At 33.6% G+C, this 14,388-nt stretch overlaps 1 protein-coding gene across 1 annotated transcript; it reads left to right on the forward strand.

Moving 5' to 3' along the window:
* Positions 1 to 3,795: 3,795 nt before the first annotated feature.
* Positions 3,796 to 10,297, forward strand: LOC112506787 (FRIGIDA-like protein 3). Its single transcript, XM_025111060.1, has 4 exons — positions 3,796 to 3,915; positions 7,089 to 8,159; positions 8,514 to 8,686; positions 9,639 to 10,297. The coding sequence occupies exons 2-4, from the start codon at positions 7,112 to 7,114 to the stop codon at positions 10,071 to 10,073; spliced, it is 1,656 nt and encodes a 551-aa protein (XP_024966828.1). The 5' UTR covers positions 3,796 to 3,915; positions 7,089 to 7,111; the 3' UTR covers positions 10,074 to 10,297.
* Positions 10,298 to 14,388: the final 4,091 nt, after the last annotated feature.

The raw sequence follows: 14,388 nt of genomic DNA on the forward strand, positions 1-14,388 counted from the left end.
TTTTATTCCTTCTTGGATTTGAACCTGGGACCTCGAGGTACTTTTAACCTTTGGAGTCAAGCTTAGACCAATCAGGTACTTGATTTTTATTGTTTATAAAATTAAAAAAACAAATGCAAATGAACTTTTTCTGCTTGAATGAGGTTGACATCTGATAGCATCTTTAACAAGTATGTTATATTTTTTTCTCTCTTATTTTTCTCTATTTTAAAGGAGAGTTTAGTATAACTGTTGGAGCAAACTTTTTCTTCATCTTCAAAATTTATAAAATAACGTAGTTGTTGGAGATGTTTTCACTTTTCTAGATGTCAATAATTTAACTATCATCAAAGATAAAGAAGTTTGGGTGAGTTTAATTTACCATATTTATATATTTAATAATTAAAAAAACATTCACCTCTTAGCGATTCAAAATATGATATTGATTTTAACATTATCATTTAGAGGATCTTACAACCATTAAAAAACAGATATTTTTTTTCCAAATAACATTCACCTCTTAGCGATTCAAATGTTACATCTTAATATAACTATTAAGAGGTAAACAAATAGCCCATTTATTCAAAAAATGAAGCTAATTGATTTTCATCATCCAAAAATACAAATAAAATATGATATTGATTTTAACATTATCAAAATCGTTTTTTATTTACAAAAATAAATGAAAAAAAAAAAAAAACTGTTTCACCTAAAAAAATTGAGAAAACATCTCAAAATTCTAAAAATATTTAATTATTCTTTAACAACCTCATCAGGAATTTTCGTCGTAACTGAACGTTCTCAAATTAAGTTGTCAAAAACATCACAACATTAATTTTGAAATAATTATTTTATAACCCAAATTAAAAATATACAGATAAAAATCATCTATTCAAAATTTTAATATTGTATTCATGTCCACTAATCATATAAATACATGTAAGTAGAGAGAAAAAATAAACATGAATTAAATAAATTTAAAATAAATAAAAATATGATATGTATTAATTTGATTGATGGAATAAAAATGATATGTGTGAATTTGGTAGTGTGTCCCAAAAATTATGAAATGCACACCATCTTGAAAAGATGCAACTTTTCCTTGTCAGGCTTATCTTCCAAAAATTATAACACTTCTTTTTTGGGAAAATAAGTTATTTCACATTTACTTTTTTATTTATTTATCATTTTTTTTAATTTGTGGAGCATTCTACTTTGTTAATAAATCAATTGGTGTTTGAAACTTAATATTTATCCGTTAAGTGTTTGTTGGGTAATTTTTTTTACCGGATGAACATGACAATTGTCAAAAATCTTATCTAATAAGAGCAATGATAAAGATGAAGAGTAAGACTCGGTAAGTGATGGTAATGGCTCTTACCCGGGTAAGGCTCTTACCCGGGTAAGCGCTTACTGAGTAAATTGTTGCATACAATACCATTTTGATGTACTACAATTTTATCCGGTAAAATAAATTACGTTGTTGACTCCTAATGGTAAACGCTTACCGGGTAAGCATTTAGGTAAAACGGCCTCTAAGTAGTAATCAATGGATATGATAAAAAAAATAAACTGTTGGGTTTTATGTAATAATATAATGAGTTCGTTCCTCTAAAAATCCAAATTTTCATTTCAGGTTATACCAGGAGGAACGAGGGAATAAGAAATCATTCTTATTTTCATTACTGTCAGTTTCTTAATATTTTGTGAAATATGTTTATAAAAAATATATGAATAAGATTTTGGTTATAAAACATAGAAATAGATGTTATGTTTTTAAATTAATGTTTTAACGTAATAAGTCACATATAAGTACATAACATGTCAACGAATCATTATTTACAATCAGATTTGGTTGACGAGATTTGACCAAAATTTAGAAAAGAAGAAAATGACGATTACTGTATTGTTTTTACTTTGTATCTTTACGTTTAATAAATATTATGTGTTTAAATTAAGGTTTTAATATTTATTAAATGTTTTATGTTTATGATAATTTTTAGTTTTTTATTTATTGAATCAAAAACATTTTATTAATTTATAATTTATTTTACTTTATTATAATTATTTAATTAATTATTATTTATAGTTTTGTTGTAATTTGATTAAAATATAGTGTTTTATGATGAGGTGTCCTTGTACAAAATTATTAAAAATCTTTACAATGAAAGATAATTTTTAAAGCTGACATGACACTTGAAAACCTGTTAAATAGATTCTTATTGATCCAAAACCTGTTATAATTATTTGGACTTTCTAAAACTTGTTAAATAAATACTCATTGTTTAAAATGTAAATTGTAACTTGAATATGAGGTAAACCTACAAATAAAAAAACCCTAACACTATCCAAAACACATCGTCTCCTCTATCTCGTCTCCCTCACTTAACGTCGTCCTACACTAGTCTCCGTCCCATCACCGGTCGCTGCTTCCCTACACCAAAAGGTAGACCCAGACTCAACATTCCAAAACCGACTACAACAAAAAGAGCCAATAGAGGTGGAAGAGGCAATAGAGGTGGGAGGATACCATCATATGTAGGGGTCTCTTATAATCCAATGACGGGAGAAGCAATGATTGGGGTAAGTAATTATTTATTTTTCAGATTCAAATAACATTTTTAATGACTATTGCTTATACTTTATCTTCATCATTAAAAGATATCTTCAAGGGTGTCATAACCAGCATGGCTTGAAGGCATCCTACCGTGTTCAATTTTAAGAGAGGCTGTTGTTAATGATGAAGACTTTGGATGAAGGTGATACTACTGTTGGTGATAAAGAACATCATGAAAGTGATGATATTGTTGGACATCAAGAAGGGTTACAAGAAAGTTAAATGGTTATAGCTTCACCAGAAATTAATGATGCAAATAAAGAATAGTTCTTACCATGACCTTAACATAAATCAATATAAAGAAAAAAGCGATTGCATCCTTCTTCTTATCATAACATAGTATGGTACGAGCTCACGAGTCGTCAGTGATGGTCAGTCACTCGGAGGATTTTATCGACCGGCCTGAACTAACCGGAACGCAATGATGAAAAGCTCAATAATTATCCCTCTAGCATATGAACTAGAGACAGACGTAAGTTATAATTTTGCAAGAATGAAATACAGTTACATTAGTATATTTTAGCGCAATTTTTGATATATTTTGGCGCAATTTTTTGATATATTTGGCGTAATTGTTGGTATTTTTTGGCGCAACTTTTGTTATATGTTTTGGTTCAACTTTTGGTATGTATTTGGTTCAATTTTTGGTAAAATTATACCCAAACTTTGTATTCAAATTATTATGCTTTATATACAACTTTTATATGTTTTGGGAAGAGTAATGAAAATGATATATTTGTTTAATTTTATAGATTTAAGTACTTTTTTCGTTCAAAAAATGTTTAAGGACTTAATCATTCAAAATATGAAAGTCCATTGGTTTTTTTCCATTATTTTACCATATTAACCACTTTTATATAAGTTATAAGGATGTATTTAGCATGTATTAAAAAGTTCAAGAAGTTATTTAACAGATTTTTAAATGTCCAAGGATTTGTTTATTTTAAAAAATTGTAAGAACTTAATCGTTTCAAACACTAAAATCCATTAGATACTTTAGACTTCTTTCTTACACAAAATATATTATTAGGAGTTTTTTTTAGGAATTATTGTATGCATTTAATGGTCAAGTTTTTCATTTGTTTATTTATTTTCTTAATAATGGACTGGCAAAAGCAGAAAATGAGTGTGGCAGAAGCGAAAAGAGCAAGAAAAGCCGTCTTGTTGGGCAGTCTTCCTTATTTCAACCCTCACTTTCCTCTTTCGCTAAACGATTGGCTGTGTTGTGTACCCGCGAAACCCTCCATCTCCAACACCCAAAATGGCTTGATTCAACGTTACGATTCGCCGCCCTCGATCGCCCTTACCATCTGTCGTCTGTGAGTTTACTCATTGCTTTCTTTGTTATCACTGTCTTACTTTAACCCTCAGATCCAACTACTTTTTCTTTTTACCAACTCTCTTGGTACTAGCTACTATTACTATGGTTTTTAGTTTGTAAAATTTTGGTTCAATTTAGGTTGTTTATGTCCACGGTGATTCTAATTTCTTGATATGTTTGTAGTTGTAATCGTGGTGTGTTTGCTGATCTAGCTGTTGCATACCTCATCAAGTTAATGACTCGTTTGTTGGTTTCATGATGTTTTGTAACATTTTAATTGGGTTGTTGATGACGGTTAAAAGATTATATGGTTGGTTAATTAAGTGGTTGAGTTGCATGATTAGCATCTAATTTGTTTATGTTAGCGTTCCGAGGTGTTAGGGTTTAGTAGAAGTGCTTCTGATTCTAAGTGATGTCTTGTAAATTAACTGCCAGAAGATCCGTTGTTTTTGTAGCAACACTATAGAATAGAACATACAGGAGAAATAGACCCAGCTGGTTCTCTGGCGACGGGGTCTGATGCCTAAGTTAGGGTTTGTTTTAGAGGGAACTCTTTTGAGGGTAGAGGGGCTCAAGAATGCGTTTTATGGACATATGAACGAAAGATTTTCTCCCCATTTATGATACATTTTAGAAATCTATTGATGTGGAAGAAATTTTGATCTTTTTCAGAATTCTCAGGTTAGAAAATAACTTACTCGGGTGTTCAACTTCTTGCCAGAATATGTTTCCAGCTTTCATGCTCATCCGGTTAAAGGAGTGGCTGAGGAAATTTTAGGCTCTCTTTTGGATGACTTTCCCCTTTGCTCTGGATTTCCTTAATCTTCTTCTTTTGTGGTTGACCAACACTAGGGTTTCTTATATTTCCACTCTCAGTTTTAATGGTTGCTCCTAACATGGGTGATGGGTGTGGTGTCAACTGACTAGAACTAAAACATTTTGTCTCATATTTTTTGCTTATTGACTATACCCAACTTGGTTTGGGGTCTGGCCGACCTGTGTTGTATGGACATGGATCATTTTTCAACTCTTTCTTGGTTGTGTCCAACTTGGGTTTGTTTTATTATGCTTGATTTATTATCCTCGAGATGTGAATGCTTAAAACCAGTGACTCATGGTGTACCTTCTTCAGCTGTGTTAACAGACCATTTTGTCTCCAAGAGCAAATTCAATGTATGAAAGCTGGTAAAATATATCTGGTAACCCCAGTTACCTGCAGGTATACGCAAAAATCAAGGTAGTGGGTGTAAATTTTAAGTACCGAAAAGAATCATGAGTGTTTTTGTATCAGACCCTGTGTACCTACTCGACTACCTGCTCGTCGAGTAGGTATACTTGCGAATTTAAATTAAATTTTGGGTGTTCTTAATTTATCATTTAATTATCTTGGCTTTTGACTAAATATTACTACATAACTAGTTTTACATCCTTACAAATATAAAATGACTTTGAATTCCAAACTTTATTTTGATCATTTGAAGTGTTTTATTTCAATTTGTAATGTTTGCGTTGGATTATGGTTTGTTTATTGTTTTTTTAACTTTTTGGTATTTGTGAAATATTTTACTCTTATCTAAATACATAATAAATACTTTTTTGAGGGTATACTTGAGTCTCATGGACACACGAGTGAACGCAACAGGTTATCATATTGAGTACCTAAAAATCATAGGCCCTTCTGTATTATACCCATTGTACCTGGGTGTAACCTCCTAACCAGTTGGTAGGTCCAAATGTTAGTAGTATATTTATACATCACGCACATAGATGGGCTAATTTGAAAGAGTTAGCTTTTGATTGTCACAACCACGTTCTCTTATCTGTAGTTTCCATCACAAGAACTTAAGTGTTCATAAACGAGATAAAGATGGGAAATTGTTTGATGGAAGATAGAGATTGCATGTGTTTGAGAAGAATTAAGATGGGTGGGAAGCATGTGAGGAAGGAGAGGGAATTCGATTAATAGTTCCTTCTCTTTATTTTGTTTTCTTGTTATTTACCATTTTTTTATTAACTTGAAGAAAATTCTCAACGAACTAGAATTCTTAAGTTAGCAATAAATTGTCTTCCATATTTATTCTACAAGTGATCTTTGTTCATGGATTAACTCAAGCTCTTGTGCTTACAATTCTTAAATCTGTATATACTGACTTATATGCTTCTTAAATAAGTATAGAACAGCAAAATCAATTTCATAAATAATTAAGCCATCTCATTAGTGTGTATTCTAAACTAGGTAGGTTGAGACCTAGAGAAGAGGTGGAGGGGGGGGGGGTTGAAGCAAGAAGGGCAAGGGGAGCGATAATAGAAATGATTAAACCAACCTATATGAGCTGATTGTTGCATTTGCCAAGCTTTGTCGTCAAGGTTATATTCTTACCAGAAAACTTTGACATTTTAGTTCATAGATAGTTCATACTTGTGCCGGGGGCAGTGGCCTCACTGTTTTTATGGAGGTTGTGGCTGTATACGTTGGACCCTTCTTAGATATATAACTTTGCACATGAAGCTGCTCTCTATCATTTGAACTCTTGCATCGAGATCTCAATTTTTGAGGTCAACATGGTGGTTGTTGCTTCAAAACATATATTCGATGTCGTGTTTAAATGTCAGTAGACTTTAGCATGTTACTAGTGTATTGAAAAGTAATGTGCCATAAACTGTCATTTTAGAAGTGGTATGATCAGTGGTAGTATGAGCCTTTTGTTTCAATTTCAAGTTCATCAGGTGGTTTGAGTGGATGCGGGTATTTGTGTTTGTCCACTTTTCATGTTATGCAGAATGTTGATTTGCAATAATTTACTCTAAAGGGTTCAAGAAGTACTTGGCATTCACTTTTTTGTTCTTCTGCGCATGGCACAATGGATGTAGTAAATGGGCAATTCGGTTTGTTTCATCCCGCGATTGTGGATAAATACATGGTCCATTGATCACGTTTCTGGATCATGGTTTATGACAATCGTAAAATACATAGAGTCACTGATGCCGGATAAGCAAGCTTAATGTTCTATGAGGCTTATAAGATGATCATATGATCTTGATGTCCAGTAGATCTTCAAAATTTCATGTTATGTGTCATCTGTTGCCCGGTTATGACATTCACTTAACAATTGTTATGTCTTCTGAATCCCGTTTGTCATAGCATTAATGTTGTTTTTGGATTATTTGAAGGGTTTCTACTGCTTAAGTCTGTCATGGAAGATACACAATCTGTTGCTACACTCTTAGAGTCGACAACCTCTAAGATACAACAACTTCAGAAAGCATTTGCTGAACTAGAAAGTCATCGAGCAGTAACCCTTAACCTGAAATGGAAACAAATTGAGGATCATTTTCATGGGCTCGAGAAGTCGTTGAAGAGGCGTTTTACTGAGCTGGAAGACCAAGAAAGGGAGTTTGAAACTAAAACAACTCAATCCCGACAAATGCTGGAGAAGCGTCAAACAGCTGTTATGGGCAAGGAAGAAGCTTCATTGGAGAGACTTCAAGAAAAGAGGGACGCTGCTGTTGCTGCTATCACTAATGCTCTAGGGAAGCGCAGGAATGGACATGTGGAACCTGCAACTGTTAACAGTGAGGAACAAGGTGGCGCTTCTATTGTGGAAGAGAAACCACCTGATGCTATGGCTTCTGAATGTAAGATGGATGATTTGAAAATGTTATCTGATAGCAGTGATGTGAAGGCGCTAACAAATCCCCAGCTTGCCAAATTATGTGAGGAGAATGATGCACAGGGACTGCACAAATTCATATCAGATAACCGTAAAAATCTTGCTTCCATAAAGGAGGAGATTCCAATTGCATTGAAGGCTGCAGCTGACCCTGGTGGCCTGGTGTTAGATTCACTTAGCGGTTTCTACATTTCAGAGAACTCAAACATGGATGGGAAAAAAGATTCAAATCTTTTAGGTCAACGACGAACGTGCATCATGTTGATGGAGTGTCTTAGCATTTTGTTAGCAAATCTGGATGAGAACTTTGTTTCCAAGGTTATCTCCATAGATGTGAAGGAACGAGCAAAGGCTATTGCTGAGGAGTGGAAACCGAAATTAGATGATCTTGATGTGGATGCTAGCAATGGGAACTCCTTGGAGGCTCATGCTTTCTTGCAACTTGTTGCTACTTTTGCTATTGATTCCGACTTTCTTCAAGAAGACTTATCCAAATTGATACCAATGGTATCCCGTCGACGCCAGACAGCTGATCTTTGCCGCTTCCTTGGGTTGTCAGAGAAGATGCCAGGTTGGTTTTGCTTTTCAGGTTTCTGGGTTTCCGACAATAGATGTTAATTTTTTCCAACCCATAACTCAAAACACTTTCAATTTAAAATTGCTAACATTTCCCTTTGTAGCAAATTTAAATTTAGAATTACTTAACTTGGTGATGCCGATGGTTTTGGTCCCATTAGAATAGCTTGTCATTTCTATACTTTTAGGGACCTTGAGGCAAATGGGCTAATAATTCTTTATCTTCAGCATTTACTTCCCTTCATGAGGATTACAGCATTATACGCTTGAGTTATTCTTCAGTATGCAGTGTAAAAATGGAGTTTAGTAGTCTCATGTTTTGTACTCCTTTCCTTTTTCTTGTTTTCAGGTGTAATTGATGTGCTGGTCAATAGTGGAAGGCATATCGATGCTGTTAACTTAGCATTTGCTTTTGAGCTTACACACAAGTTTTCTCCGGTTTCATTATTGAAATCATACTTGACGGAGGCAAGAAGAGTTCCTTCAGCCATCAAATCAGGAAACATGTCCCCTACGGCACAGGTTATTTCGTCTTCTTGGTGCTACCATAATATTATTCTAAAAATCCCTTCTTAGGGCCGATTGGCCGCCTAGATATCAATCCCCTCTTCTAATTAGGAGGAATTAATCAGGTTTACCCTATTGGCTGGATCAATAAAGTTAAGTGCCCTGGTAATTTTTAGCCTTGCTCCTAATTGAGCCCAATCCGAAAAATATTTTGGCATAATTAGAAATTAGCATCCTATCTTCTGTAAACCAATACTCGTTGAGCTCAACTAGAGACAATCGGATTACTTGATGCACCTAGTTCCAAATAGGCTGATTTTGTGGCTGTTGCCTTAGGACCAGTTGTGTTTCGGAAATCGAACTTTCTGGGCATCTCTGAATGTGGTTAAATAATGCAAATTATGTTAAAAATAATCAAGTAATCTGAGTAGTTAACTTTCAAGGGTCTTACAGAACCTAAGAACAACTATGCATATTTAGAATGGACCAGGTAATGAATTGCTTAATCCCTGCTTAGTTGATTAAGCTTTAGAAGGTCAGTCATCTAGCTTTGCTTGATGATTTCATAACTGCTTTTGCTTTATTCCTCACTCGAGATGAGGGCATGACCTTGTAAACCATATGGTTGGTTGAATAAAGTGACTGATAGGACTTTCTGTTTTGGTACTCTTTTTGATAAATCTGATACATGCTGACCTACGATGGACTAACTAAGGCCGTGTTTGGCAACCAGAAGCTAGCTTATTTTTAGAACTCATTTGAAAAAAACCTCGTTTGATTAGCGATACAATAGCATATAAGCTAGCTCCAGGAGTTTTTATTTTTTCCATTTTCCATTTAATTTTATTTCTTTTAAGTATCTTACATTGTTGTCTAGCTTATATGACTAGTTTATCTGCTAGCTTATTAGCTAACAGCTAGTATATGCCAAACATAAGCCTAATATGCTCCAAATTTTGAATTCTAGAATGATGTGAGCGAGAGAGAACTATCTGCGCTAAAGGCGGTCATCAAGTGTATCGAAGACCACAAGCTTGAAGATCAGTACCCGTTGGTCCCACTTCAAAAAAGGATTCTTCAGCTGGAGAAGGCCAAGGCTGACAAGAAACGAGCCACAGAAGTTGCAAAACCTCAACCCAAAAGACCCCGAGCCAACGGCATAGCAGGATATGCACCCCGAAACACTAACATTGCTGCCGTTGACAAGAACTTCTATGGTAGGATGACAGATAGGTACGCACCGCCAACCCCGTACGTGTACGACAACAGACCCTATGCCTACCCAGGTCCAGCCGATAACCACATTCCGGTGTACATGGGCACAACGGGTTACAACATGGCTCCTAACCATGGGAACTATTTTGGGAGCGGTTATCAGTACCAGGCTCCTTATCTGCACTAAGCAAGCTGATGGTAAGAAAGTTTGATGATGAAAACCTAAACCTATCTTAACTTCTAGGAGTTAACCCTGTTGAATCAATCAGATGTTTTACTTACTGTATTAATTAATATGGAAAAAAAATGTTCAGTTCTAAACCTGGTTGTATTAGTTGCTGATACTGCAAGTGTAATCCCCTAATATATGCACTACTTCTATTGTTAGTTGTGACTGCTCTCTTTGTTCAATATCATATGCTATATATATATATATATATATATATATATATATGTATATATATATATATATGTATATATACTCTGCTGGATAAGGTGGAGTTTGTTTGTTTGTTTTTTTTTTTTTTAAGAGGTATTGAAGTTTGAAATCTGATTTCATTTCTGATTTATAAGAGGTGATGTTGAAGTCTAAAGTCTGAATCAGTCAGACTGTTTGTTTTTACGTCTAAGGTCTGAAATCTGAATCAGTCAGACTGTTTGTTTTTGTAAACTGACTAACGTATAAAGTCTGAAATCTGAATCAATTCATTTTAACTAAATTCATCTAAAATTTCCAATCATTTAAATTATTTATAAACTACCATCTATTTTTAACACATTCAAAACTCCAATTGAAATACGTCAATTGCTTCAAAACACAATAGAAAACATAAATAGTCTCATAACAAGTAGAATCAATATTCATTTTGCATTAATTGTGTTGCTATTTTTTTCTCTTAAACTAGCCATATATGTTTGGTCAACAACACATCTCTTCAGCCTCATCTTCGCCGTCGTCCCCTTACTCATTGGCTTGATCATACTCAGAAAATAAATCATTAATCAAACTTTCTTTCGTATGAAGTTGTGAATTGTAAAACATGCAATAACAATGTTTCTTGAACCTTAGATATAAATGGTGCCATTCTTTACAATATCAGAAAAGTGCTTTCAAGATACCATAATAACGTTCAATAACATTTCTAAGCTTTGCATGAGAATGATTAAACTTTTCATACTTGTTCATTGTTTGTCCACGACGAAAATATCCGAGCCAATAACATTACGATACGGCCCCATAAATCTTCGATTATTTGTATACGCAACATAACATAGATAATATTTATCTGAAAAAAAAAAACAATAATAAAATAGCTATTAATATGAATATAGTAAATATATTACCCATAAAATCACTAGTATACCTGAAAAAGGGAATGCAAATCTAATAGCACCATCTATTAAAGCTTCAGACAAAACTCTAGAATCCTGTGCAATTCCTTCCCATCCGACAACAAGAAACCATGTTAAAGTCACAGATTGCCAAAACATTTTGATCACATTCACTCTTTCCTCGTCCTCTATATAAATGTTGTTCTTGAATAGGGACGATAACATGTACTAAAGTTCCATCAAGAGCGCCAATTACTCCCTACATTAAAGCTAGTAGTCAAAATAAATTTAGTAAGAAAAATTATACAACTATTATCGAATTATTATTTACCTTAAATATTCGTTGTAACCTCCTATTATTCCCAGTGATGTTTGGATTAGTATTGAATGATGTAGGAACTATGATCTCTTTAGCAAACTCGAAACACTTCATGAAATTTTTTATGAATCGTTTGTGTTGAGTATTGGTATATGTTTTTCAACACTCTATAAAGTTGATTGTGACCTCTAATCATTAGGAATATAGCTATCTTTTCTTCAACTAATCTAGTTTGCTATCCGTTAACCAACCTTTTGCTTTAAAGTGATCACATAGTCAAATGAAAGCTTCATTGGACATTCGCAACAACTCAATACATTGTCGGTCATTACCTTTAAGCAGCGCATCTGTAAATTGACGTTTAGTCATTGCAGACCTATCATCTCTTATCCTTTTCAAACGCCTTTGTCGCATGTAGAATATATACAAGAATATGACAATGAGAAATATAGTTTTTATTATTATATTATCCACGACGATTTGATTTTCATCTATGATAAACCTGTTAAAAACATAAATAAAATTATAAATAGAAGCTTGTTCAATATCAAACTTGTTCAACTTCCAAAAAGTTGTTCAAATACAAAAACTACGTAATCAAATAGTCAAATATCAAGCACATAAACAAGCAACATGTTTAAATACAAAACACGTAACCAAGCAACTTGTTCAAATTCCAAAAACTACATGAGTCCCAATCTTCATTCCGTCGTTGAAATCCATGATGTTAATATATCAACCTTTGAAGGGATCATCAACCATGTCTCTCTTAATAATACTGACTGGTAAAAAATGTCAATGGCTACACTATAAAGATGACTCTTTTTATCAAGGCTAAGAGTGGTCAACCGTTCAATACAAGCATTAAGGTTTGAGGTTTGTTATGCAACAAGTGTGATTTGTTGTGCAACAAGTGTGATTTGTTGTGCAACAAGTGTCTGAAGTGCATCCCTCATTTCAAAAACCAATTCATCCATGTTGACCTAGGTTTTACTCTTCTTATTTGGTCTAGACGGAGTTGCACTCGATTTATCAACAATTGGTCCTTCCTTCTTATCTCCATCCTCCTCATTTTGGGTGGTGTGGATATGAGATGCAAATGATGATGAAACCATAGTCTTCTCACGGGTTGAACTAGGGGTACAAGCACGAGATCCGGTAGCAGAAGTTCCCTCGAACAAAGCTACACATAATTCAGGAAATGCCAACAGTACTGTTTTTAATGTTTTGGCTTTTGGATGTCCCTGCATCCAAATTAAAGATATTTATTTATATAATATCGTGCTATTGTCTTTACTATCTAAAAATGCAAAAAGAACAGAAACTAACCTTTAAAAAAATCTTCCTATTCTTGATTAGATAAGGTGAACGTATTCATTTTCGGGTCATAAATATTCCATGTTCTATTCCATAAGTATAACCATTCCAAATACTTTCCCTTAAAATAATCATATTGATTTTTCAATTGCTTTTCAATGCAAGGAAGGTGAAGCATTGGGCAACATTTTACAAGAACTTGCTTGTGATCCGTTATGGAAGGTAGATGGTGGACTTAGAAATGGCTACATGATTGAAGTGCATGAGAGGTTGGTCCAAAGACTTCCAAATTTTGATAATGAAGTTATCCCTCACATTGGCTCCCAGATCAAATATCTTAAAAACAAATATAATCCGTTTTATGAAATGTTGATGCAAATTGGGTGTCAATAGGATGATGTTGAGCATAAAGTTATTTATGAGAAGTAATAGTATGATGATTGGTGCAAGGTAAGTGAATGAAACTACTATTATTTTTTTAGTTATATTATTCCTGTTCTCATAATGTAAATTTTTATTTTTGTAGACTCGTAAAAATGCAACTGCTTATGGAACTTGATATTTTCATATCTTGCGGAAATTAGACTTGGTATGGGGTAGAGATAGAGCGACGGGGCTAAAAGCCGATGATATATCACAAGCATGTGAGGATATTAGCAACAAGAAGAATGTGTTTGCATGTTCTTCCAATAGTGAACAAGAAGTTAATGCACAAGAATCTCCTAGTTTATCAACCACTTACACACCAAAGAAGCGGAAAAAAAGAACTTCCAACAAAAAGGAAAATTTACAAGAACAAGAGATCACCTTCACTTCAGCATACCTTTGACACGAGATTAGATGAATCTAATTCCATGTTTGAGTCTATTTGTGGTCAAATGATATCACAAGATCCTACTACTGTCAATATTTTGAGCTATGCTAACAAATTCGATTATTTGAGCGATGAGAAGATGCCATAAGTCATGAATGAACTTCTTAGTTTTGGAATATAAACCGGTGATATTGGTAAAGCTCTTGAAGTTTTCTATGATAAACCTCCAAAGTTATAAGTCTTGTTTACGTTGCCAGGTCACATGAGAAGATCATACGTACTTGGGTTCTTGTATCCCGTTAGTCAACGAATTTGAACTTTGAACATATTTTGTGTAACCTTTTAGTATGCATCTGGAGTTGGTTGGCTATGTGAACCCATTTGCATTGAATTATATTGTATTTTGAAGTTGGAAGATGTTGATCTCAACCATCATATTTGCAGATAATACAACTAACATTCGATTCCACACTTGGAAAAAAATTCTTATCATTTGTCTTATAACAATATTATCTGATAATAACATCATCAGATATGTTACACCCCAAATTCTATAAAAGAGCGACTAATTAAATTTTTTCAATAATACATAAAATAAAGGATAAATCATTTTCTATACTTGATTACATCAAATAACAGTTCTAGATTTAACATCAACAAAAATGGCAAAACGAACCTTACAAAAAGTTTGACCAAGTTTAGGTGTTACTAAAACCCAGA

The sequence above is a fragment of the Cynara cardunculus genome, assembly GCF_001531365.2.
Source record: "Cynara cardunculus var. scolymus isolate 2C chromosome LG 2, CcrdV1, whole genome shotgun sequence".
In the NCBI taxonomy this organism is placed as follows: domain Eukaryota; kingdom Viridiplantae; phylum Streptophyta; class Magnoliopsida; order Asterales; family Asteraceae; genus Cynara; species Cynara cardunculus.